General features: G+C 38.8%; 1 protein-coding gene across 2 annotated transcripts in view; it reads right to left on the bottom strand.

Moving 5' to 3' along the window:
* Focad (focadhesin) overlaps positions 1-24,188 on the bottom strand; it is a 364,375-nt gene that overhangs the window by 273,149 nt on the left and 67,038 nt on the right. The window contains exon 5 of one of the 2 annotated variants that reach the window (XM_004658412.2): positions 21,707-21,811. In XM_004658412.2, the coding sequence (XP_004658469.1) occupies positions 21,707-21,811 (105 nt within the window). The remainder of the gene's footprint in view (positions 1-21,706; positions 21,812-24,188) is intronic. The other variant, XM_045146459.1, reaches the window with a different exon arrangement.

Raw genomic sequence — 24,188 nt, 5'->3', positions numbered from 1 at the left:
CAACAACACACGTCCTCCTTCAAATTTCTCTCAGTTGGGAACCAAGCATTCAGAATACATGAGTTTATGGGTGACCTCTGATTCAAACCACCACACTTTTCATTAGCCATTCAATTTTTCTCAAGAATAACCAAATGAGAAATGTGAAGGTATGTGAAAGGACCTACAATTTAAACAAGTGTAGGTGCATGTTTGTGTGTGCACAATTGGCCAGTGCATGTGCATGCATGTGAAAGCCAAGGACAACCTCAAGTGTCACCCACAGGAAGACCACCTGCCTCCTTTAAGACAGTGCTTCTGCCTAGCCTAGAAGTCACCAGGTAGGCAATACTGGCTGGACAGGGAGTCCCTGGGATCCTCCAGTCTCTGCCTTCCAGGTGCTGACATTACAGCACATGGCACCATGTGCCAGCATTATACTTGGGCACTAAGAATAAAATTCAGGTTCTTCAGTTTGCAAGGCAAGCACCTTACCATTTGAGATATCTTCCCAGTCCAAGTTAGTAAGTACAAATTGGAAGAAATATTGAGAAAGGAAAGAGAGGGGGGATAAAAATAACCTGGACCATGCCTCAAATTTCAATTATCACCAAATATGTCATTCAAGTTATAAATAACTGGGCCCATCATTTATTTTAAATGATGAATGGGACAGCCATATACCCAACTGGATTGCTTATGCAGCTAATTGTGGAAGCCATTAAGCTACACAGTTTGAGAAACAAAAGCAAATGTGGATCATTACCACTACTTCTTTTTATATAAGCAGTGGCCACACAGCATCCTTGAAATCACATACATACTCACACATAGATATATACTTTAAAACAGACATTTCCCTTTAAAAAAGAAGAAAGAAAATCGGACATTAAATGAAATTGTACCTCAAAAAAGACATAGAAATGATGCATAATAACACAACAAAAAACAAAACTCAAATAGTGCTTTTAAAAACACTTCTAGGGCTGGAGGAATTGCTTAGTGGTTAAGGTGTTTGCCTGCAAAGCCAAAGGACCCAGGTTCAATTCCCCAGGACACACATAAGCAAGATATACAAGGTGGTGCATGCATCTGGAATTTATTTGCAGTAGCTGAAGACCCTGGCCTGGCCATTCTCTTTCTCTTTCCCTCTCTCTCCCTCCCTTCCTCTCCCTCCCTCCCCCCCCCCCACACACACATAAATAAATAATTTTTAAAAAAATTCTAGACCTCACTAACAGAGGCACTCATGTGAAAGACAGAACCTCTGCGCTGGAAGACAAGACAGAAGAAATTAATCAGTACTAGGAAAAATTTGCGAAGTTCAAAAAACATGCAAACAGAATACTAGAGAACTGTGGGATACCTGAAAGTGACCAAACATCTGGATCAGGGATATGTCAGAGGGGAAAGAAATCCAGGTCAGAGGCACAGACAACATGTTCAAAAAAATTATTGAAGAAAATTTTCCCACTCTCTCAAATGAGAGGCTTATCCAGATACAAGAAGCTTACAGAACACCAAACAGAATGAACTAAATAAGAAACTCTCCAAAGCACATATGGGACACTATGAAGGCAGTCCTGAGGGGAAAATTCAGCACAGAATGTCTTCATAACAAAGAGGGAGAGACATCAAGTTAATAACCTAACCATCTACCTAAAGGCATTGGAAAAACAAGAAGAATCTAACACTAAGAGCTCCAGATGTAAAGTAAGATAAAAGCATAAATTAATGAATTGGAAACTAATAAAACAATTAATAAAATAGAAACAAAGAGCTGGTTCTTTGAAAACATAAGCATAAGCAAGGTTGATAAACCCTTGGCCAATCTGACCAAAATAAAAAATAAAAAGGAGGGGGGGAGAAGTCTCAAACTAACAAAATCAGAAATGAAAAGGGTAAGATTACAGCAGACATATAGGGCCTGTAACAAAATATGACATCACTTCATAATCAAAATGCTGGAGAGAATGGGCAGGGTAATATATCTCTCACAATAAAAACTATATATAAAGAAAATAAGCCCAAATAATACATAATGGGGAAAGACTCAAGGAGTTCCCATTGAGATCACGAACAAGACATGGGTGCCCACTCTCATCACTGCTCTTGAAAACATACTACTACAAGTCCTATCCCAAGCAATAAGACAGGAGAAAGAAATAAAAGGGATACGAATCAAAAAGGAAGAAATCAAATCATCCCTATTTGCAGATGACAAGATCCTATACATATATGACACAAAATCTCTATCTCAAAACTTCTAAAGTTGATTAATTCCTTCAGCAAAGTGGCAAAATCCACACATAAAAATAGCCCTTCTATATGCAAAGGACAAATATTCAGAGAAATAAATCAATGAGACTGTTCCATTTTCATTAGCAAAAAAAAAAAAAAAATCAAATACTTGGGAATAATACCTACAAAGGATGTGAAAGACCTATATAATGCATGCATAACAACACTCAAGAAAGAAACTGGGGATGACATAAGAAGATGAAAAGTCCTCCCGTGCTCCTAGATAAGTAGAATGAACAGTGTAAAAATGGCAATTATACCAAAAGCAATATACAGGCTTAATGCAATACCAAATAAAAATTCTAGCATCATTCCTCACAGAGATAGAAAAAATGATCTCAAAACTCATATGGCATGGAAGCAGGCCTCAGATATCCAAACATATCCTCAGAAAAGAAATGAGATACTACCATACCTGAGATCTAAAGTTATATTACAAAGCCACAGTAACAAAAACGGCATGGTATTGGCCAAAAAAAGAAAGAAAGAAAGAAATATAGACCAATGTAAAAGTACTGAAGACCTGAACAAGTACCTACAGCTACTTGAGATCTTTCACAGAGATGCAAATAACATAGACTGGGGAACAGACAGCATCTTCAACAAATGGTGCTGGACAAATTGTATAACAATATGTTGAAATATGAAACTAGACCCACTCATCTTTCCATACACAAAATTCAACTCCAAATAGATTAAAGACCTCAATATAAGACCTAAAACTCTTCTACTACTGCAAGAAAAAAATAGGTGAAACTCTTCACAATATGAGTGGGAAAGGACTTCCAGAACAATACCCCAGTAACCTAGGAAATTAGACAATCTCTGAATCAATGGGATCTCATGAAGCTAAAAAGCTATTGCAAAGACAAATATACAATAAGCAGACCCAATAGATTACGCACTGAATGGGAAAAAAATTTCACCAGTTATACCACTGCCAGAGGACTAGTATCTAGAATCACAAACTCACAAAACTAAACAATTAAAAATCAAACAACTCACTGAACAAATGGAGTAGAGAGCTGAATAGCGAGTTCTCAGAGGAAAAAATACAACTTGGGTGAGTACTCAGGAAGGAGATGGGTGGTCCCAGTGGGGGGGGGAATGTCAGGAAGAAAATATGACACAATGAAACTTGCAAGAAAAGTGTTGAACTTGGAACAGATCATATGTAGCGAACTCACACAATCACAGAAAGACAATAGTCATGTGTTCTCACTCAACTGTGGTTCCTGACCTAATCAGCCCAAGTTGGTGACATACTGGACAGGGATCTCTGGGCCTGGACAATAGGGAGGGTAGGACTTGAGTGGAGGCAAGGGTGGCACTGGTACCATAGAAACCTATACCCTTGGAAGATAGACTAAAGGTTGAACCCTCAGCAAGACCTTGGAGAAAACACCTGAAAAGAAGGGCCCACTGAAGCAGACCAAAAATTAACCCAACATGGCTCAGGGAAATTTTGCGGAAGAGGGGGAGGAAAGAATGTCAGAGTCACATGTTGGGTCATGATATGCAGAGATATTTATCGTACCAATAACTGTGGGCTAACTCCACAATGCACGACCCATTTACATCAACAAGGAGGGTCCAATGGGAGGGGGTAGATCATGGATGAGCCTAAACAATGGTACCAAACTGCCTGTATTTGCTGAAAAGAAAACTAATAAATTAAATTTAAAAAAAAAGAAGGGACTTAGAAAAGGTTACATTAAGCCTAACATTAAATTTCTCTTGTTTCTTTATTTTTTCTTTTTCTTTACCCTTAGCACTGTCATGTAACTCACAGTACCAGGATGCAGTTAACACCCACAATGAGCTGTTGATCAGAGAGACCACCAAAGTCTCCCAAAACAAGACACACTTCTATCAGAGCACTTGATTACACAACAGAGGTTAATGGTAAGACCCTACTGCTGAAGACACTATATGCTGTCAGCAACGAACATGGAGAGACCTGGCTGGAATACAGAACAAAATCAGTCTCCAGACAGTTAGCCTACCTAGTGCTGGAAGGCACTACATGAGCTACCGAGGGAAAGTGGCCAACATCTATCCAAGCAACTCAAGGTCTAAGCTACTCAGAAGCAAACAACCTGACATGACGTTCACAGAAGTGCAATAGTGTCACACACCCACAGTGGGTAACCAACTGCTTTTGAATTGGCTAACAGATCTACTCAGCGAAAAGGAACCCATATCTGGAACTAGAAAACAAGTGAAAATCATAACCAGATAATGATTTTGCTCTCCAATATCAAGTTCCAACTAATCTTGGGCTATAAGAGGGACTATACCCATTAAATTATCTCTAAATAATGCTTATCCCATTTAACCTGTGCTGACTTCACTCTTTATTGGAGAATCTGCTTCTCTTTTGCAGGTGGGAGAAGGACCTGAAGAGATAAATGACCCATTGCACTTCAACCCAGCCCCAGCCAAAACCACAGAGGAATTAGGGAAATGAACGACAGTGCTGCTTTCTCGGTGAACCTGATATTAGCACAAGAGTGAAGGAGATAGACACGGAGGACACTCAATACCTACCAAACCCCTCCTGAGTTCATCACTGAAGTAGACTCAAAACACACCCAACATGGCTCAGGGAATTTTGTGGAAGAGGGGTCAGAAAGGTTGTTAGAGCCACAAATTGTGACATTATGCACACAGATGTTGTCTCTCCCCCATTACTGACTGCCACCTCCGCAATGCATGAGCCACAATCCCCATGGGGATGACCTGCATCCCCAATGAGGAGGACCTTTGCATGGAAAAGGTTAAGGATGGTACCAACATGTGTTGTTTACTTACTAAGAATGTCCATAACTAATAAAATAAATTTTAAAAATACACATGGCTAACATACACTTAAGAAAATGTTCAACATCCCTACCAATCAGGAAAATTCAATTAAAATAATTATGAGATTCTACCTTACTCCAGTAAGGATGACAATTATTAAAAAATCAAATGACAACAAGAGTTGGTGAGGATATGGAGAAAGAGCAACCCTCATTCACTGTTGGTGGGAATGCAAACTTGTACAACCATTATGGAAGTCAATATGGAGACTCCTGGAAAAAGTGAATATAGATCCACCAATAAACACAGTTATTAGACATGAAGACCCATTGCACCACTGAATCCTAATCAAGTACACTTAGAACAGAAGTACAACTAGAACCTGCAAGAGCAGAAATCCAAATAAGCTAATGTGCCTCTAAGGCCAAATTCTACTAAAATATAAATTCTCAAAAGAGATGGGTCTTCTTTTTGTTATTTTGTTACACAGGAAAGTGAAGTACTGTGTCCAGAAGGAAAAAAAAAAAAAAAGAATCAGAATTTTGGAACAACTGAGGTAACCTATAGAATCTGTTTTCTCCTTAAAATAGAATAACATTGTTTCTTACCATCAGTGAGTCAGACAATCAGGTCACCTGACATGGGTCTCTAGTGCCTATAAATATCTTTTGCTATGCCTTTGTTTTTATTCACCTGCTATCAGTGAACAATTTTGTTTTGCACTCTTTGTTATCTTCCTATTTTGCAATGTGCAAATGTTTTAACTGACTTTAATTAAGCATGTAACATTGTAAATAGCAAATAGAACAACCCCATAAATAAATACTAGCATGATTATCACCAGAATAGGTTTGTGTATTAGAGTACAATCAGCTTGAAAGTGAGGTCTGTGTTTATCATTCTCTGCTAAATGCACATCTATTATGAATGTAATACAACACACACACACACACACACACACACACACACACACACACACGCCCATATACTTTCCTTTCACCATCTTTAAATTCTTGAGCTGGTTTATTCATGTTATCATAAATGAAAAAAAAATTGCATCATGAAAACACAGTTTCTTATTCCAAAGTCAATGCCATCGAGAAAAAGAAGCACAGAGAAAGCATGCAGAGTTGAACACAAATCCATCAGTACTCCCTATCCTTTACTTCTAACATTACAACCTCGAGTAAGGCACGCAGCTTACAGGGAGAAGTAGGGAAAGAATGAATGATATGGGCATGGTTCTATTGGAACAGCACACAGGCAATACTAAAATAAGAACTATAACTGTATTCACTTTTTCAAGAATAAATACATCAATTGTGATAGAAATGAGGAAATAAAGATATGTGCGGTAGATAAATCAGAAAGCAAAATTATTTGTAACCTTTAAGTCACCTCTGCCTTGTCTGCTACATTTCTGAGTATCAGAAAGCTTTGTTGTCATTTACAACATCAATTCAGCATCTTGCCCAGGAAACAATGTCTGCAGTCACTGTGCATTTTCATGTATGCAGCTATGACCCTGCCACATTCAGAGCACAGCACTTAATGCATCAAATGCGAATTTTGAAAGCATTTCTCTACCTGCACTGAATTTTGATTGGAAAGTGCTAGATAAAAGCTGGATTTTTAAAATGATTATTTTCAGTTAAGGTAAAAACAAATAATAAAATTGTTATAAGACCCTACAATGAAAATTAATATATAAAGAAAATATGAGTCAATAAAAATGAAATATCAATTCGGAATTGTTATGTATAACACAATTTGAAGGCAGACAAATATATTTTTACATTTTCCACAAAAGCTTCTCAGAAAAACACCTACAGCAAGGTACTTTAAATTCTGGAAATTTTAACCGACTACATTTTTTTCTTTAGGTCTATCAGACAAGCAGGGAGCATATCACATTCCTTGAATACATACTTCCTATTACAATGCTTCTGCCCTCGCACTAAACCTTTCCCAAGATCTCTGCTATTTTTTCTTTTGTTGTCATTGGGTGTTTTCTTTTTTTTTTTCATTTACTTATTTGGAAGGAGAGAGAGATGAGAGAAGAAAGACAGAATGGTTGTGCCAAGGCGTCCAGCCACCATAAAGACCAGGTGCTTGCACCACTCTTTACATCTGGCTTTACATGGGTTCTGGGGAATCGAACCCAGGTCATTAGGCTTTGCAGGTAAGCACCTAAAGTGCGGAGCCATCATTCCAGCCCCCAGGATCTGTTTTAAAAGCTAGGATTATAACAAAAAAGTATCTAGCAATGACAGGAGTCTGGCACTATTTTAGGTACAAGGTAATAAATTGGGAGGAGGGAAATAAAAATACTTTAAGATACAAGATCTTTCTTTCATGTCACATGACATAACAATGCAAAAAAAAGCAAAGTAACATTTTTTAGCTGTAGCCATTTTTAATCATTCAATTTTTATATTAAACATCTACATTTAGAACTTACAAAGAATTTTCAACCATCTATTCCTAACTAATATACAATATATATAGCTAATTTCTCAAGTATCACTGTAAATCCAGGTGCAAATCGTAAATGATTATAATCATAAATTGTGAGCAAATGTTTTATTAAGTGGAAAGAGAAAGGAAAAAAAAAAAAGCAAAACATTCATCTAAACAGAACCAAACAGAAAAGAAGACAGACAATATTGCAAGGTATTCTCAGGTATAGTTAGCCAAGTTACTAGCCATGCTTCCTTCTTAACCTTCATTCTATTGGGCTTGTCCAAGGACAGACTGGAACCTGACCTATTCTATCTACCTTCACCTGATGTTTGTATAAAAATTTCTATAAACCCTCTAAACTCAGATATAAAATTCAAAACACATGGGTTTGTATATTTTCCAGGAAAACTCCAAACATTTGTAAGAGATCCTTTTAAAAGGTCCTGGCTACTCCATCCCCCAAAAATGTTAGGTGTAATAAACTAAAGGTAGTGTATCTAGGTTTTTGATTGCATTCAACTTGGCTAAATTTCTACTTTCAAAAGAGCTATATACTCTATTTTCACAAGCCACCCCCCACAAAAGGTTATATATGATGTGTTAGTCCCTGTAATGGTAGCTTCCTGAATATTTAAGATTTTTGAAATTTAGGAAAATAAAATATATTAATGTATTTCACTGGCCCCAATCCTGTATGGAAGCTTGAGTTTGCAGTAGAAATGGCTAAATAATGGTGCTAAACTTAGTTAATAATAAGTAAAATCTAGCAGTTATATCTCATGTGACCCCTATGCATAGAATATTTAATTATTGAAATCATTAGCACCTTTAAAAAGAAAATGTTTACCTAATAAAAAAAACCATGTGCTAGGTTATGGGTGGAGTTTTGTTTATTTATTTTAAAATTTTAAACAACCTCATTAAGAAACAGTACTTGAAGATCTGACAGTATTCTACCCTGAATGAGAGAAGGGTTTAGAATACTCTCAACCCCTCCTGAGTAGCTAATGGCACCCAATGATTGCTAAGGGAAGGGTGTCATGTTCTTCAGTGGTACAGCCACTGATAAAAGTAGCCCTGCTCCATTAAATAACCTGAGCATCCGTTCTCATACAAGCAAGCATAATAAAACTTAGTGCATCATAACAAATAAATAAATAAACAGATGACATGAATGTAGAAAGGAGATTGGTTAAAAAGAAAAAAACTGGAAGAAGAAAATAAAATGTACGGGGAGAATGAATGTCTTCATCAGTTCCACATTGTGGGGACAAACATCCAAATCAGACACAGTTGATGGGAGGAAGGGATGTAGTTCAGCTAACAAAGCCAGGGTAAGCTCCATCAATGGCAGAAGAAGCAGGCTCCCTTTTAGAAATCCAAGCAGAGAGAGAAACCAGCACTAGTTAGCAAATATCAAAAAGCAACAAGTCCACTGCCAGGGCACAAACCCACTCAGTTTAGAGATATTTGCTCAACCATGTTTATAGCTGCTCAATTCATAATAGCTAAAAACTGGAATCAACCCAGGTTGATTCATCATTGAATGACTGGATAACCAAAATGTGGTATATCTACACAATGGAATTCTACTCAGCAGTAAGAAAAAATGACATATTGAAATACTTAGAAAAATGGTAGAACTTGCAACAGATCATTCTAAGCAAACTCATAAAATCACAGAAAGACAAGAGTCACATGATCTTACTCATCTGCAGTTCCTAATCTTGATCAGCCCAAGTTGCTGACATAACTGAATAGACTCTTGAGGCTTGGACAATAGGGAGGGTAGGTCTTGGGGGAAGGGAAGGGGTGTAGGAGGATATAAAACTGAACCCAAATTGAAATGGTACCATAGAATCTTATATCCTGGAAGTCAGACTAAAAGGTGGAACCCTCAAGGGGACCTTAAAGGAGCACCTGAATCAAAGGGCCCTGGAGAGAGTGAGAAAAAACATAATCTCAAATTTCTCCTGTTTCCTCTTTCTTCTCTGGCTTTTTCCTCCCTTGATGCTGGCCTGTAATTCCCTGTAGCAGGGTGTGGTTTACATCCACAATGAGCTGTGGATCAGAGAGACCTACTAGATCTCCCAAAATTAACAAGACAGACTTCTGTAAGAACACTTGATTACCCACCAGAGGTTAATGGTAAGTCTCTACCTCTACAGACACCAAACGCTTTTGGCATGGACCATGGGGAGACCTGGCTGGAATCTGGAGGAGAGCCAGTCCTCAGACAATTAGCCCACCTAGTACTGGAAGGCGCTACATGAGCTACCAGGGGAAAGTGGCCAACATCTGTCCAAGCAACTCAAAGTCTAAGTGACTCAGAAGCAAACAACCTGACATGATGCTCACACAAGTGCAATAGTGGCACACAGCCATGGTGGGTAATCAACTGCTCTTGGACTGGTTAATAGATCCGCTCAGTGAAAAGAAAACCATATCTGGAACTGAGAAACAAGTCATAATCATATCTAGATAATGATTCTTCTTTCCATTGTCAAGTTCCCACTAACCTTAGATAATAAGAGGGTCTAATCCCTTTTAATTCTCTCTAAATTAATGATGGCTATCCCATTTAACCAGAGCTGACTTCTCTCCATTGGAGAATCTGCTTCTTTCTTTCAGAAGGGAAATGGACCTGAGATAAATGACCCAGCACACTCCACCCCGGCCTCAGCTGCAATCACAGAGGAATTGGGGAAATTAGCAAGAATGCTGCTCTCTTAGTTAAGCTGATACCAGCACAAGAGTGATGAAGAAAGATACTGAGGACACTCAACATCTACCAAACCAAAGATCCAGAGATCCAGATAATTCTAAGTGCACATCACGTAAGTAGACTTAAAATGCTTCCATTAAAGCCCAGAGAATTTGGCAGAAGAGGGGCAGAAAGATTGTTAGAACCACAAGTTTGCACAGAGGCAGTGCCTATCCCCCCATAATACATGACCTGCAATCCCAATGGGGTTGACCTGCATCCCCAACAAGGAAGGCCTCTTCAGAAAAGGGGCAGGGATGAGGGAAAGGATGGTACCAACATATTATGTTTACATACAAAATATGTTCATATCTAATAATAAAAAATAAATTAAATTAAAAAGCAATTATTGAACAACTGCTCTCAACAATTAAACAAAAAGAATTATTTTTAGTAACTTTCAAAAAGTAGTTATCATCAAAAAAATCTAAAAGCCAAAAACACTATAAATTTACTTGCCTTAGCAAAGCAAATATGTGTGTGTGTGTGTGTGTGTGTGTGTGTGTGTGTGTGTGTGTGAGATATATATATATATCTCCCATCTTTCCCTGCCTAAACAAAAATAAATCAATCTAGGACAAAAGCCAAAAACACTAGAAAATTATTTGTCCTAACAAACATCAGAACAAACAAAGAAGAAAGGTATATATTTGTAACAGATAGAAGGGGATAAATACAGGTACATACTACCACATGGATAAAACCTTGAAACCATTATACCAAGAAGCTAAACATAATGCCCACATGTTGTACAATTCCACCTAAATGAAACTAGAAATTTTATATCCAAAGCCAGAGACACCCAGAGTAGTATTTCTAGCAGTGGGGTAGGAGATATTGGGGAATAACTGATAATGTATATGGAATGTATATATAGAAGTATTAGGATATTGGGTAACTGATAATATATATGAGATGCATACATATAAACATTGAGGTATTAGAGATAGCTGATAATGTATATGGGACATAATGTTTATCTTGGGAATGATGAAAATGTTCTCAAATTAGCAGTAGCAGATATCTTGTGAACATAATTTTATAAAATACTGATAATAAAAATGAGGTCCATGTCAGTCTGAGCTGAAGTAAGACCTTGCCTTGAAAAACACTCCCCCCAAAAAATCTAGTGGCTAGGAAGATGGCTATGCAAGCATGAGTATCTGAGTTCAGATTCTCAGAACCCACATAACCCGAGACAATGAAACATGAGCACATAGCATTCCTTCAGTGAGATATGAGGCACATAGGAGTCTCTCCCAGGAGCTTTCAGGCCACCTAGCCTGACAAATGCACCAATGATTAAGAAACCTTGCTTCAAATAAGGTGGAAGGCATAGATTAACACCCAAGGTTGTCCTCTGGCTTCATATGCACACCATGGTTTGTGCATGCCTATACTCACATGCATGATTATGTGTGTTTACACACATGCATGCACATGCAGAAGCTCTAAACTTGGGTCAGGCATGATGGTACATGTCTCTAATCCCAGTAACACACAGGCTGAGACAAAAGACTCTCAAATTCAAAGCCAGCCTATAATACAAAGCAAAACATGGCTCAAAATAACAAAAATAAATAAAATTCTAAATTTAACAGCTGCATACTATTTCAAAGTGTTAATCTCTTTTAAATATTAGAAACATTCCTAGATTATGTGAAGTATATTGCCAATATATTAAATTAACTTGGATTTCTCTGAGAAAGAAAATAATTTAAGTGAAATATCTCACCTATCACTACCTAAGTTCCTGTTAGTCCAACTGCCATTGTGACCTCTAAAACCTCTGTCTCCCCTTTAACACTAATGATGAGAAACAAGTGGTGGAGTAACTACGTTTGAGTCATCACAGTAAAAACTGGCTGGGAGTGTTAAGGAACAGGAGATGTGCATGTTCTCCCCAGTGTTTTCCCCACAAAATGCCTATTAGTTACAACAGAAGAGTAATGCAATTTCTCTATGCAATAGAGAAACCATATGACACACTGATTGGAGGATCAAAATTAAATACCCAGTGACCAGCAGGACAGCCATCAGTGACTCCAGTTGTTATTTTCAGACAGATGTAACATCATTTACATACAATTCAAAAGTGATGGTGCCAAAAAAAAACCAAAAAGGATTAGAAATGCTTCCAGATTTTAAAAGACAGGACAACTAAAGACAATGTATGATCCCAAACAAGTATATATATATTGTCTGTATTGTTGGGGAAGGGTTTATGGGTGTTATAGCCAGTTTCCCCTTGCTAGTGTTTGGCACACTCTCCTGTTCCTGTTGTCCATGCTATGTGGGCCAGGGGGTGATGTCCATCCTCTGCTCATGACATCATTTTTCCTGCCATCATGGAGCTTTCCCTTTGAACCTTTAAGCCAAATAAACCTCTTTTTTTCCCCACAAGCTGCTCTGGTTGGGTGATTTCTACCAGCAATGCAAACCTTACTGCAACAATAAAGTAGTACCGAGGAATGGGATTGCTACTAGACACCTGACTATGTCTTTGGCCTTTTGGAGCTGATTTTCAAGAAGACTGTGAAAGGATTTGAAACCTTACCCTAAGAGAAGCCTTGTAGTGCTGTAAGTACAGCTTGGTGGACTATTTTGGTCAGAGTTGAAAGACCTAAATGCAGTAAGAACTATGGACTGTGAGGTTTGGCTTATGAGGATGAGAAAGAGCTTTACTTGGACTGGGCTAGCAGTTTGTGTGGAAAGCTTGCTGTTATACCCATGTCCTGAGAAGTGGTACAGGGTTACCTTGCATAGAAATGAGCTGGTGTGAGAAAAAAGATATGGCATAGAGAGAAAAATCTTTGGGTGAACTGTGGCCCATTCAGCTGCAATTGAGAGATTACAACCTTTGAGATTGGGGCAGCTAACCTGTACTGGGGCAACAGGAAGAATGTAGACTCTTTTGAAGGACACAAGGAGTGTACAGTTCTTCAAAGTCTACTTTATTCTCCCTTGGATTAATAAACTGGCACCCTACCTAGTATTTGTGGAGTATAAGAAATGCAGGAAAGGAGGGTTATTGAGTTTGCAATGCAGTCTTGTGTTCTGAAAATGGCCATAGGCAGTGTGAAGCAGGTTTGCTGGTTGCTTGCATGGAGACCCCATGGGGCCATGAGGATGACCGGTGGTTTGCAGTGGAGACCCAGTGAGATACAGGCACCATGAGATGGCTGCTAAGGAGAGCTGCCGGCCCCAATCAAGTTTTCTAGGACTGTGATTAGCCTAGCTGGAGGGGCAGAATTGGAATGCCAGAGACTTGCTGCTGGTTAGAATTATGGGTCTTGGAGATTTGTCACTGGCTAGAGTTGTTGGACTTGAAGCTATAGAGTTTGATGTTTGCCCTGGTTGTTTTAAATCCAGTATTACTTGAGTATTTTCTTGCTATGCCCAATGCCATCTTTTGCAGTGTGAATGTTTATTCTGTGCCATTATGGGATTTTTGATATTATGGCTCAGTTAAAAGACCTTGGACTGTGAGGATGCATGAACATCATTGCAATTAATATAAAAAAGAAAAAAGAAAAAAACCTACAGGGACTTTTAAAGTTGGATGAATGAATTGCATTTACATCATGTATGGTTACCAGTTTATGGGAACCAGGGGTAGAATGTGGTGGTTTGAGTCAGGTGTCCCCCATAAACTTAAATGTTCTGGATGTTAGATTCCCAGCTGATGGCAATTGAAAATTAAATTAAATTATTGTTGGGGGCAAGCTTATGGGTGTTATAGTCTTATTTCCCTTGCTAGTGTTTGACACACACTCCTGTTACTGTTGTCCACATTACATAGGCCAGGGGGTGATGTCCAACCTCTGTTCATGTCATCATTTTCCCTGTCATCATGGATCTTCCCCCTCGAGCCCATAAGCCAAAATAAACCTCTTTCTTCCCACAAGCTGCTTTGGTTGGGTGATTTCTACCAGCAATGCGAACTTGACTGCAACACCCTCCAAGATCATTGAGCAGGCCCTCAGCTTTCCGTGGCTCCTAGAGATGGAGCTCGTCACATGACACTGCTGGCACTAGAGAAAACAGCTGCTGGAGCTGTTCACATGGCTGATCACTCTTCAAAACAGGTAAGAAGACAATTGGGGTGGCATACTAGGGGAGCAGAGGAAGGAGGACTGCAGTGAGTTTGAGGCCACCATGAGAATACATAGTGAAGTCCAGATCAGCCTGGGCCAAGATCATACCTTGAAAAACCAAAAAAGAAGAGAAAAAAGTAAGAGAAAAATTCATAAACAGTTTGCTTCTCAGAATGGCAGGTATCAAAACTAAACATGGAGCTTCATCACAATACCCACAACCATGTCTATGTGAATGTACAGCCAAACTACTCTGGTCTTCTTTTTCTGCATTTGGTAACCCTAAAGATGAATTTGCCTTCAGTGGAAAGCCCAAAAATCAATGTGAATTACAAATATCTCAGCCATTAGGACACACATCTTTAAATCTTTAAAGTTAATTGTCTATCCACATAAACTACGTAACACTACACAAACAGATGGCCAAATGCAATAAAAACAGCGTAGCTTTAGTGAACTCATGGTTCTACCACCCATTACTATCGACCCAATAGCCTTTCAGGGCCCTGTGCCAGATTGTTGACATTCCCTTATTTCATGAAGTGCAGCTTGATGCTGATCAGAACAACCCTTCCTACAAGTCAGATTCTTAGCATGCGCTGTCTACGTGTCAGCCTCTGTCTGGCACATCGGATGATGCACATGTTCCGGAACAAGCAGTTACTGCTCGTGAATTCACAGCTATTTCCTCACTTTTGCTGAGGAGATATCTTAAAAAGATTGCCATAGTATGAATATTTAGAGAAAATTTTAAAGGCAAAATCATGATAAGAATAGCATATTTTAAAAAGCAAATGAGGGACTGAAGAGATGGCTTAGTGGTTAAGGCCCTTGCCTGCAAAACCAAAGAACCCAGGTTTGATTCCCCAGGTCTGACCTAAGCCAAATGCACATGGTGGCACATGTGTCTCGAGTTCGTTTCCAGTGGCCAAAGGCCCTGTGTGTACATTTTCTATCTGCCCTCCCTCTGTCCTCAAATAAGTAAAATAAACAAAGAAAAGCAAATGAAGACTATTGTCTAATAATTGGCATATCATAAAGATTTGTTCATACTTGCAAGCAACAATTCTAATCAATTTAAGGGGGGAAAGGGATATTAAATAAAGGACAGTTTTATAGTGGTAAAAAGAAAAGATCTGGTAATTAATTTAATGTTTGTTCAAAAGCAGAAAAGGAATTCTAAAATTCTTAACAACCGTAGAAGTGTCTGAACCAGATCATAAACACTATTGCACATCTGTGAACAGATGCATTGTGTCTGCCTACCCCATACTTAAAATTTATTTTGACTATTTTAATAAATGAATATAATGTACTATGATCACGTTCCCCCAGTGCCTTCTCTTGACACCCTCCCACTAAACCCCTTCCAGTTCCCAACCAGTCCCACTTCAACATGGATGTGTGTCCCCCTGAATCTAGTTGGGGTCACATGAGTGAGTATGAGTGGAGAGTTATTTACTGGAGCAATGGCACCTTATCACTGAAGAAGACGTCTTCCCCCTTTGCTAGCAGCCATTAAACCATAAAATGTCAATAACTTCATGAAGGGGTAGGGCCTCAAGAACCCTCTACCATCCGTGACAGAATGTTAACAGGCCCAGTCTAGCACAAGTCTTATGCAGGTAATCACAGACTGTCTTTGAGTTCATGACTACAACAGCCATGTCATGTGTCTAAGACAGCTTCCCACAGGACAATTCCTCTGCCTCTCAGTCTTCTTATGCCTCTTCCACAGTGTTCCCTGAGCTTTGGAGGGGATCATACAGATATGCCAGTTAGGGATGAACTTTCAACCATCACTTTTTCATAGAACTTTAACAAATTCTGAGTTTCCCCAATAATCATTGTCCACTGCAAAAAGCTTTTCTAATGAAAGCCGAGCAGCACTAATTTATGGGTATAAACCTTCATATGTAGAAAGCACTTTTATGGGTACAACATACCAACTTATGCAAACAACAGTAGTAGCTTCCTTCCTAGGGCCTATGACTATCGACACTGGCATCTGACTAGGCTTCAGCACCAGACATGAAGTCCCTCCCATTGAGCAAGTCTCAAATCCAGTCAGAAATCAGTTGGCTATTCCCATTACAGTCATGCCACTATTGCACCATGCACACATCTTGCCCAGCTAGTTATTTGTATACCATATAGAGTCCACCACTGGGTAAGATTATTGATGACTTTTCTCCCCCAGCAGGCTGCATAGCACCTCCTAGCGCTATTAAAGCTAGACAGCAGAGAAGAAGTTTCCAGCTTGCTTTCTCTATATACTGCAACCAAATCATGAGATATCTTCAGCAACAGACCCTGGCCATGTAATTCTGGTGGCCAACCAAGAGCACTGGCAATAGCCAATATTGTTTTGTGGGCCTTGGCCCTAACTAATAACTCACAAGGACATAGTCCATCTCTGGTACTAGGATTTTCCTTTAATAACCCATGGCTTCTGAGAGCAACATTGCCAATCCAAGCATATAGCCCACACTTTTAACTTTTCCACTGGTTGTCACAATTTAATTGAGGAATTCACACAGAAGCCTTACATTTATTAAAATATCTGAAGGTCTGGAAATACTGAGTTTCCATTGCCTCACTGCAACCATGGGTCAGCAGTTTTCCACTCTTCCTGTACACTGGAAATCATATAGGAGTCTTTGAAAAACACTAAGGCTTCAGGCAGGCCCACAGCTGGATGAGTGGTGCTTAGTCATGAAGACACTGAAATGTTTCTTGGAGAACTCTAATGTGCAGCTACATTTGAGTCATAGGCTTAGAGCTTTACTTGATACAGGCCCTTGTGTAACCAAATGTCCTGCACAGTTCTCCTACTTACTCCTATACTCAAAGATACCGACAGTTACAGCCCCACCTATTTTTGATGAAATCATAAACCTAAATGAGTACTGTCTAGAAAGTCCAGCTAAGCAAGATAACTTTATTAGCAGCACACACTGTAATCTGAGGTTTCTCTAAGTGAAGTCAGTAGATTACCTATATCCAAATCCCATTTAATGTTGTAATTCCAGACCATATTGAAGAAACACATATCTAAAACTCTGAAGATGAGATCCTTGTAGTAGGAAGCCCTGTAAACCTGTGTCAGTTTCTAAGAGGGTATTCAGGTCTATCTTCCCATCCTGTTCCCATAACCATCTACCCATCATCTGAACATGAGGAACACCAGCAGGTGTTGGGACCATGGAATTAATTTAATAAGCAAATCGGTGATCTCTTACATTCTTCCCCTTGAATCTGCATTTGGCTTGCTCCCTTCAGAGTTCTGTTCCTTTAGATTTGTTCAGTGGTTCAGCTCCTGGCTGCTTTATTGTGTGTAGCTGATATGCTAAAAGAAGCTTCCTTCCCTGATGCTTGGGAACATTAGAGCTCTGTGGTAGGGAGCAGAAGATAGGAAGCAGGACTAAAGCACTGAAGTGGTTTCTACCCTACACACAACAGGACTTCAGCTTACACACAGTGCCATTGAGCTCTTGGGGCTGAAGAAATATTTCTTAAGCATGATCCACACATGGCCTACATCCATATCAGTAAGCAACTGGATGAATGAACTTGCTGACACTTGACTCATACAAAACTACCACATGAATAATAATCTCTGGCAACTAACACAGAAAAAGTATTTTCAACCATCTCCTATAAGGGTTTATACATGAGAAGCCACTAAGCTATTAGGGAGAAAGAACAGCCTGTTTAAGGCTCCATCAGAAAATTCAGAGGAGCCAACAAAGCCACTGGCTACATTCTCACATATTCTCCCCTCACCCATACTAGCATACTATATGCAGTTCCATATAGATCCACTTAAAATGATCCAAGTATTCTATTTTACTATGATTTGAATTTAACCAGGTGGTAAAGCCTCTAATACTATTTTAAAAAATAATTAATTTCATACTCTAAAAGCTTCTAATTATGTCTTACTATTAAGTTAAACCAGCAGCATAACCAGAAAACACCTCTCTGTAGAATTCTAGGCTTCCAAGTATGCTTTTCATGTTTTCATATGCAACTCACTGGTTGCCTCTCCAAGGCTAGATGATACTGCTAACCACCATGTGGCAAAGAAGGCTCTAAATGGCACGACAATTTTATGCTTGACTCAGGTAATCATAGCTCTCCTGGGGGGAATCTGCACTTCAGGCTCACCTCCCCTCTGTTTCTGCCATGCACAATCCCCTCTGGAAGAACTAAGGCTCTCAGACACTCGATTACACTCCAGTGATTTATAATGCTGAGGAGCCATTCACATAAGGGCTCTCCATAAGCATTACTGGATTATGCCAACTCAGGTGATTGATTCTGGACCTCTTAATGTGCACCTTTATCAGGGCAAACCTGGCACATCCATTTATTTTTAGTTCTTTAAACTAGGCTTCCAGGCCACAGCTTGCACCTATTGCCTTTTAGGAACAAGATGCAGTTAGAAAGACCAATTATAAGACAACATAAATTATAAAGAGGATGACAGAGTATCACAGGTGAACAAAGGTCTAGCACTCACACCAAGTATGAAAATGAAACTAACCCACATATTTCTACACAATAGGAAAGTTCATTTTATTTACCATGATCTCAGCTAGTGCTTCTTAAACATTAAAAAGCTCATGAGTTTACCAAAAAAAAAAAAAAAATCTTCCATAATGCAGGCTATCACTCAGGCAGTCTACAATGGGGTACAAGTAGCTGCTTCAACAAGTTCCCAGGTACTACTATGGTATGGGGGCTCTGCTACTTAGGTGTGGCAATGTGGGGAGGGATAGCATCTCCTGGGTTCTTTTTGGCCTTGGGAGCCCACCTTAGACTTAAGGAAAAAAATCTGCAGCTCTGCAAGATCCCCAGTTGACTAGTCCACACATTATAGAGCAGTGGATTCCCAACTTAAGACTCACTGCGAATCAGACCCACCTGCAATCTGTAAAATCTGCAAGGATTCCCTGCAAAGACTCTGGCTCAGCCTAGAAAATTTGGTTGGTGCCACATTTGATTTTTCGGAGCACAGCCAGGTGGTTCTACTGAGCAGGCAGACAAGAACCAAAGATTTACAACACTACATATACTTGAAGACACCCACAAAAAAAAAAAAAAAATATATATATATATATATAAAATATATATTAATATAATATAATATATAGTATATATATATATTAATATAATATATATATATAATACAAATGATCTTGAATTTTAAATGGCTAAAGATACTCAATAATATACTCATAAAAATAAAGATCAGGAGCCAGGTGTGGTGGTGCACTCCTTTAATCCCAGCACTCAGGAGGTGGAGGCAGGAGGATCACCATGAGTTTGAGGCCACCCTGAGAATATAGAGTGAATTCCAGGTCAGCCTGGACTAGAGCAAGGCCCTACCTTGATAAAAACAAAACAAGCAAACAAACAAAACTGAAGAAGATCAGCAGCAGCACTAGAATGACAGTAAGGATCGCAGGAATGTGAACTGTTGTTCACAGACAACCTCCAGGAAAGCACCATAAACACAGGTGAGCAGCAGGCAGCACTCATTTGGAGAAGCTTCACCATCTATGATCTCAAACTAACTCATCTGTAGATGTTGGAAACTCAAGTCACTGACAGTCCACAAGGACCTCATAAATGTTTCCTTTGGTTCACCATAGTGCATGTAAGCCATCTTCCTCCCATAAGCCATTGCCCTTTTTTATTGTTGAGAAAATATGTGCACAACATCAGGTCCTCCTGCCGCTGCAAATGCACTCAATATACATGTACAACTGTGTGCATCTGGCTTTACACGAGTACTGGAGAATTGAACCGAGGCCAGCAGGCTTTGCAAGCAAGTGTCTTTAACCAGTGAGCCATCTCTCTAGCACCCCAATGCCCTTTTTATGGTACTACTGTCTCATTCTTTGAAGCAAGCACATTTTGTGCTTGATATATATATATATATCAAGCTTTTGGTAACTTCCTAGAGCAACATAAGTTGGTCACTCACATTCTGAGTCCTTGGCTGAGTGTCCTTCTATTGAGAGAAGGCTTTCTGACAGCTTCCAGGCAATAGGAAGGGCCATCATAACAAGTGAGTATGATACCATTCCTATCCACAGCTTCCCTACAAAACTCAGTGCATTTTACTATTACTGTTATTGTGTTTTCTTTTTGAAATAACGACCTTATCATATTCTAGAGCTGACATAGAAAAGGCAAATCAACATTCCTAACTCCTCTGGCCTGGGTAATAACATGTGTGGTCTCCTACTATTTTTTATAGGTAAGAAGCCTGAACTAACCAAAACCCTTAGGCTTTTAAGAACCTTTGCTCCATTTTCATGTGAGAAGATAGTTTCTCCCTCTCTCACACACACACATATAATACATATATATAACATATATAATGTAATATACAAATAAATGACAGGGTCTTAAACTCACTGGGTAGTAGAAGTTGGCTGTGAACTTCTGATCCTCCTATTTCTACTTCCCAAACCCTAGAATTACAGGCATTACCACACCCAGCAATAGTTACATACTCTAAAGCTGAGAGGGAATGAGCTGAATTGTTAATAGATTTCATTCCAGAAAGAAACCTGAAACCCACAGGGGTGATATTGAGCATGCTGTCAACTTCACCTTATTCCTCTGAGCTTTCTTTTCTTTTCTTTTCTTTTCTTTTCTATTTATTTATTTATTTATTTATTTATTTATTTATTTATTTATTTATTTATTTATTTATTTATTTCGACAGAGAAAAACGGGGAGAAACAATGGGCATGCCAGGACCTCCAGCCACTGCAGAGAGCTCCAGACACATGTGCCCCCTTGTGCATCTGGCTAAGGTGGGTCCTTGAGAATGGAACATAGGTCCTTTGGGTTTGCAGGCAAATGCCTTAACTGCTAAGTCATCCCTTCAGCCCCTTTTTAAAATTAATTTATTTACTTATTCTCTGAGCTTTTGAAATAATAACTTCCTGAGAAATGAAGACTCACAGTGGCTGTGTGCATATACTGCTGAGTTAAATAAGTTTTTTTGTTTTTTTGTTTTGTTTTGTTTTTCGAGGTAGGGTCTCACTCTGACCCAAACTGTCCTGGAATTCACTATGGAGTCTCAAGGTGGCCTTGAATTCATGGCAATCCTCCTACCTCTGCCTCCCGAGTGCTGGGATTAAAGACGTGCACCACCATGCCCAGCTTAAATAACTAATTCTTAAGAGAGTATCTAAAGTTACTTTAACACTTAGCTAGAAATCTAACAATCCTTTTTTTTTTCTTCTTTTTAAAGATAGGAGAGAGGACTTACCTAATAGTATATATATTGTGAATGTTCTTCTCCCCATTCTTTTCTTCGTTTAGAGCTTGCATCTGCAATAATTTCATAAGAGCTTTTATCAAGCCATGTGTACTCCTGTAAAGAAATACAGTAACATGCTAACTATCCAAAACAGCAATTAAATATACTAAACAGGCATTTAATTTTCCCTTCTCCCCATTCTCCGAGCTTCCTCCTATTTCTAGCTGTAGTCTTATATTCCATCTAGTAAACTAAATGCAGATTCGCATCCTAGGCAAGTGCTCCAGCAGGGAACTACAAATTTTAAGTAACTGAACATTTGCCACCCACATTAAACAGCAAGTGCCCACAAGCACTCAACTTAGTCTGCAGGACAACCAGGACCCACGTATGAAAAGAAAGAGTGTAGCCAAAGAATCAAACCAATTATCAATTACCTCCCTACACAACCTCGGGGGGAAATCAATCAAGAAAAAAAGCAATCATTACCCACATAATTTCAAACAGTGACCACATCAGTTACCCATAATGAATGATCAAGTCTTTCATTTATAAATATTAGCAGACCATGAAAAACAAACAGACATATGAAATGGATCAACCACTCAAAAAAGTGGGCCAGGGGACCAATCAGATCAAAAACTCCCATTAAAAGAGAATTAGGAAAGACAGAATGACACTTTAAATCTTTTCCTTGTTTTCTATAAGAAATAGGAGAATATATCAAAAAGGAAAACAGCCTGTCCTTTTTAAATAAGGGCTTCTGTTGAGCACTAGAAAGAAATAAGACTATTTGTTAATTTTTTTTAAACTGGGGAGATGGCACAGTGGTTAACAGTACTTGCTTATAAAGCCTGCTGGCCTGGGTTCAGTTTCCCAGTACACATATAAAGCCATATACACATTTGTCTGGAGTTTGTCTGCAGTGGCAAGAAGTCCTGGCACACCCTTTCTCATTCATTCATTCTCTCTCTCTCTCTCTCTCTCCACAAACAAGTAAGAATATTGATTTTTTTAATCCTAACTTTTTTTAGATCACATTTGTGAATATTTATTGGGCACCTGCTATAAGCTAAGCAATACTCCCAAATGCCTAACGTATATGATTGTGTATTTCACTGATTCAAACAGAATAATTTCATGCAAGCATTAGGGTTAGGACAAAACATAAGCAAGGACTTGGTGCATTTAGATAAAATGTCACTAACTGTATTTTTAATATAATTTTTCATCTGGCAAAAGGTTTGACAAACAATAGGCCTACACTGTCCAATACTGTAGCCAACAGCCATGGCTTACTGATTATCAGTAATATGGCTAGTCCAAATTGAGACTAAGTATAAAACACATTCTAGATTTTTTGTTTTATTTTGTTTTGATTTTTGAGGTAGGGTCTCACTCTAGCTCAGACAGACCTTGAATTCACTCTATTCTCAGGGTGGCCTTGAGCTCTCAGCAATCCTCCTACCTTTGCCTCCCAAGTGCTGGAACTAAAGGCATGCGCCACCATGCCCAGCTGCATGCTAGATTTAAAATATGTAAAAGATTTTTTAAAAATACAAAAACCATGTATAATTTATAGTGATTACATGTTAAAATAATATCTTCATGTTAGGCTGCATAAACTATATTAAGAATCATCTTTTTATTTTTACTTATTTAATGTGACTACTAGAAAATGTTGCATTTCACATGTGGCATGCATTAGTGGCTTGTGTTATATTTCTATTTTTCAGCACTGCTGGGACACAGACAAGGGTTAGAGCCTGAGTAGATGTATCCGGGATTGTTGATATTCCCCATGTTTCCAATGGCAGCTTTTTCTCTTTCATATGACCTATCAGGTATGGTTTCCCTCTGTGAACAGTCTCTACACTCCATGACACTCCTCTCTTCCTCTCCCACTCACTCTGTGTGTGGGAGGGGGATGTTCTTGGGTGGACATCAAAAATTAGCTCTGCTCATATGCCCCACAATGATTTTGTGACAATGCCATGGTAGTTTACTTTGATCAACAAAATGGCTAGTCAATGCCACTGTGACTCAATGAAATTAAACAAGAATTCTTTAAAAAAAAAAAAAAAAACTAAAATGAACCACAATTGTCTTAGAAAAGCTTGCTTGAGGGACATCTCCATAGGATTTCCTTAGACAATTGAGGGATTGCCTTTTTTAGTTCATTTGGGCATGAAAAACTTCTGAGAACCTTCACTATTCACTCTGTAAGTTTCTAGATGCAACCTTACTCCAAAGTTTAGAAGTAATCTCAATGTATATAATTTTGGGTGAAAAAAAACTCTGCCATTCTTCATTCCCCTGATTTACTTTTCATAGAATCAGAAACTGTCTACAGATAAAGATCCTAGACTGTAAGGACTAGTCCTTCAAGTATTAAAAAGTTTTTCTCGCTGGGTGAGGCAGAGGTAAGAGGATTGCCATGAGTTCGAGGCCACCCTGAGACTATAGAGTGATTTCCAGGTCAGCCTGAGCT

Source organism: Jaculus jaculus, chromosome 1 (assembly GCF_020740685.1).
Source record: "Jaculus jaculus isolate mJacJac1 chromosome 1, mJacJac1.mat.Y.cur, whole genome shotgun sequence".
Lineage (NCBI taxonomy): Eukaryota > Metazoa > Chordata > Mammalia > Rodentia > Dipodidae > Jaculus > Jaculus jaculus.
Note: the sequence above shows the minus strand (reverse complement) of the source record. Positions and strands in the feature narration are given on the sequence as shown.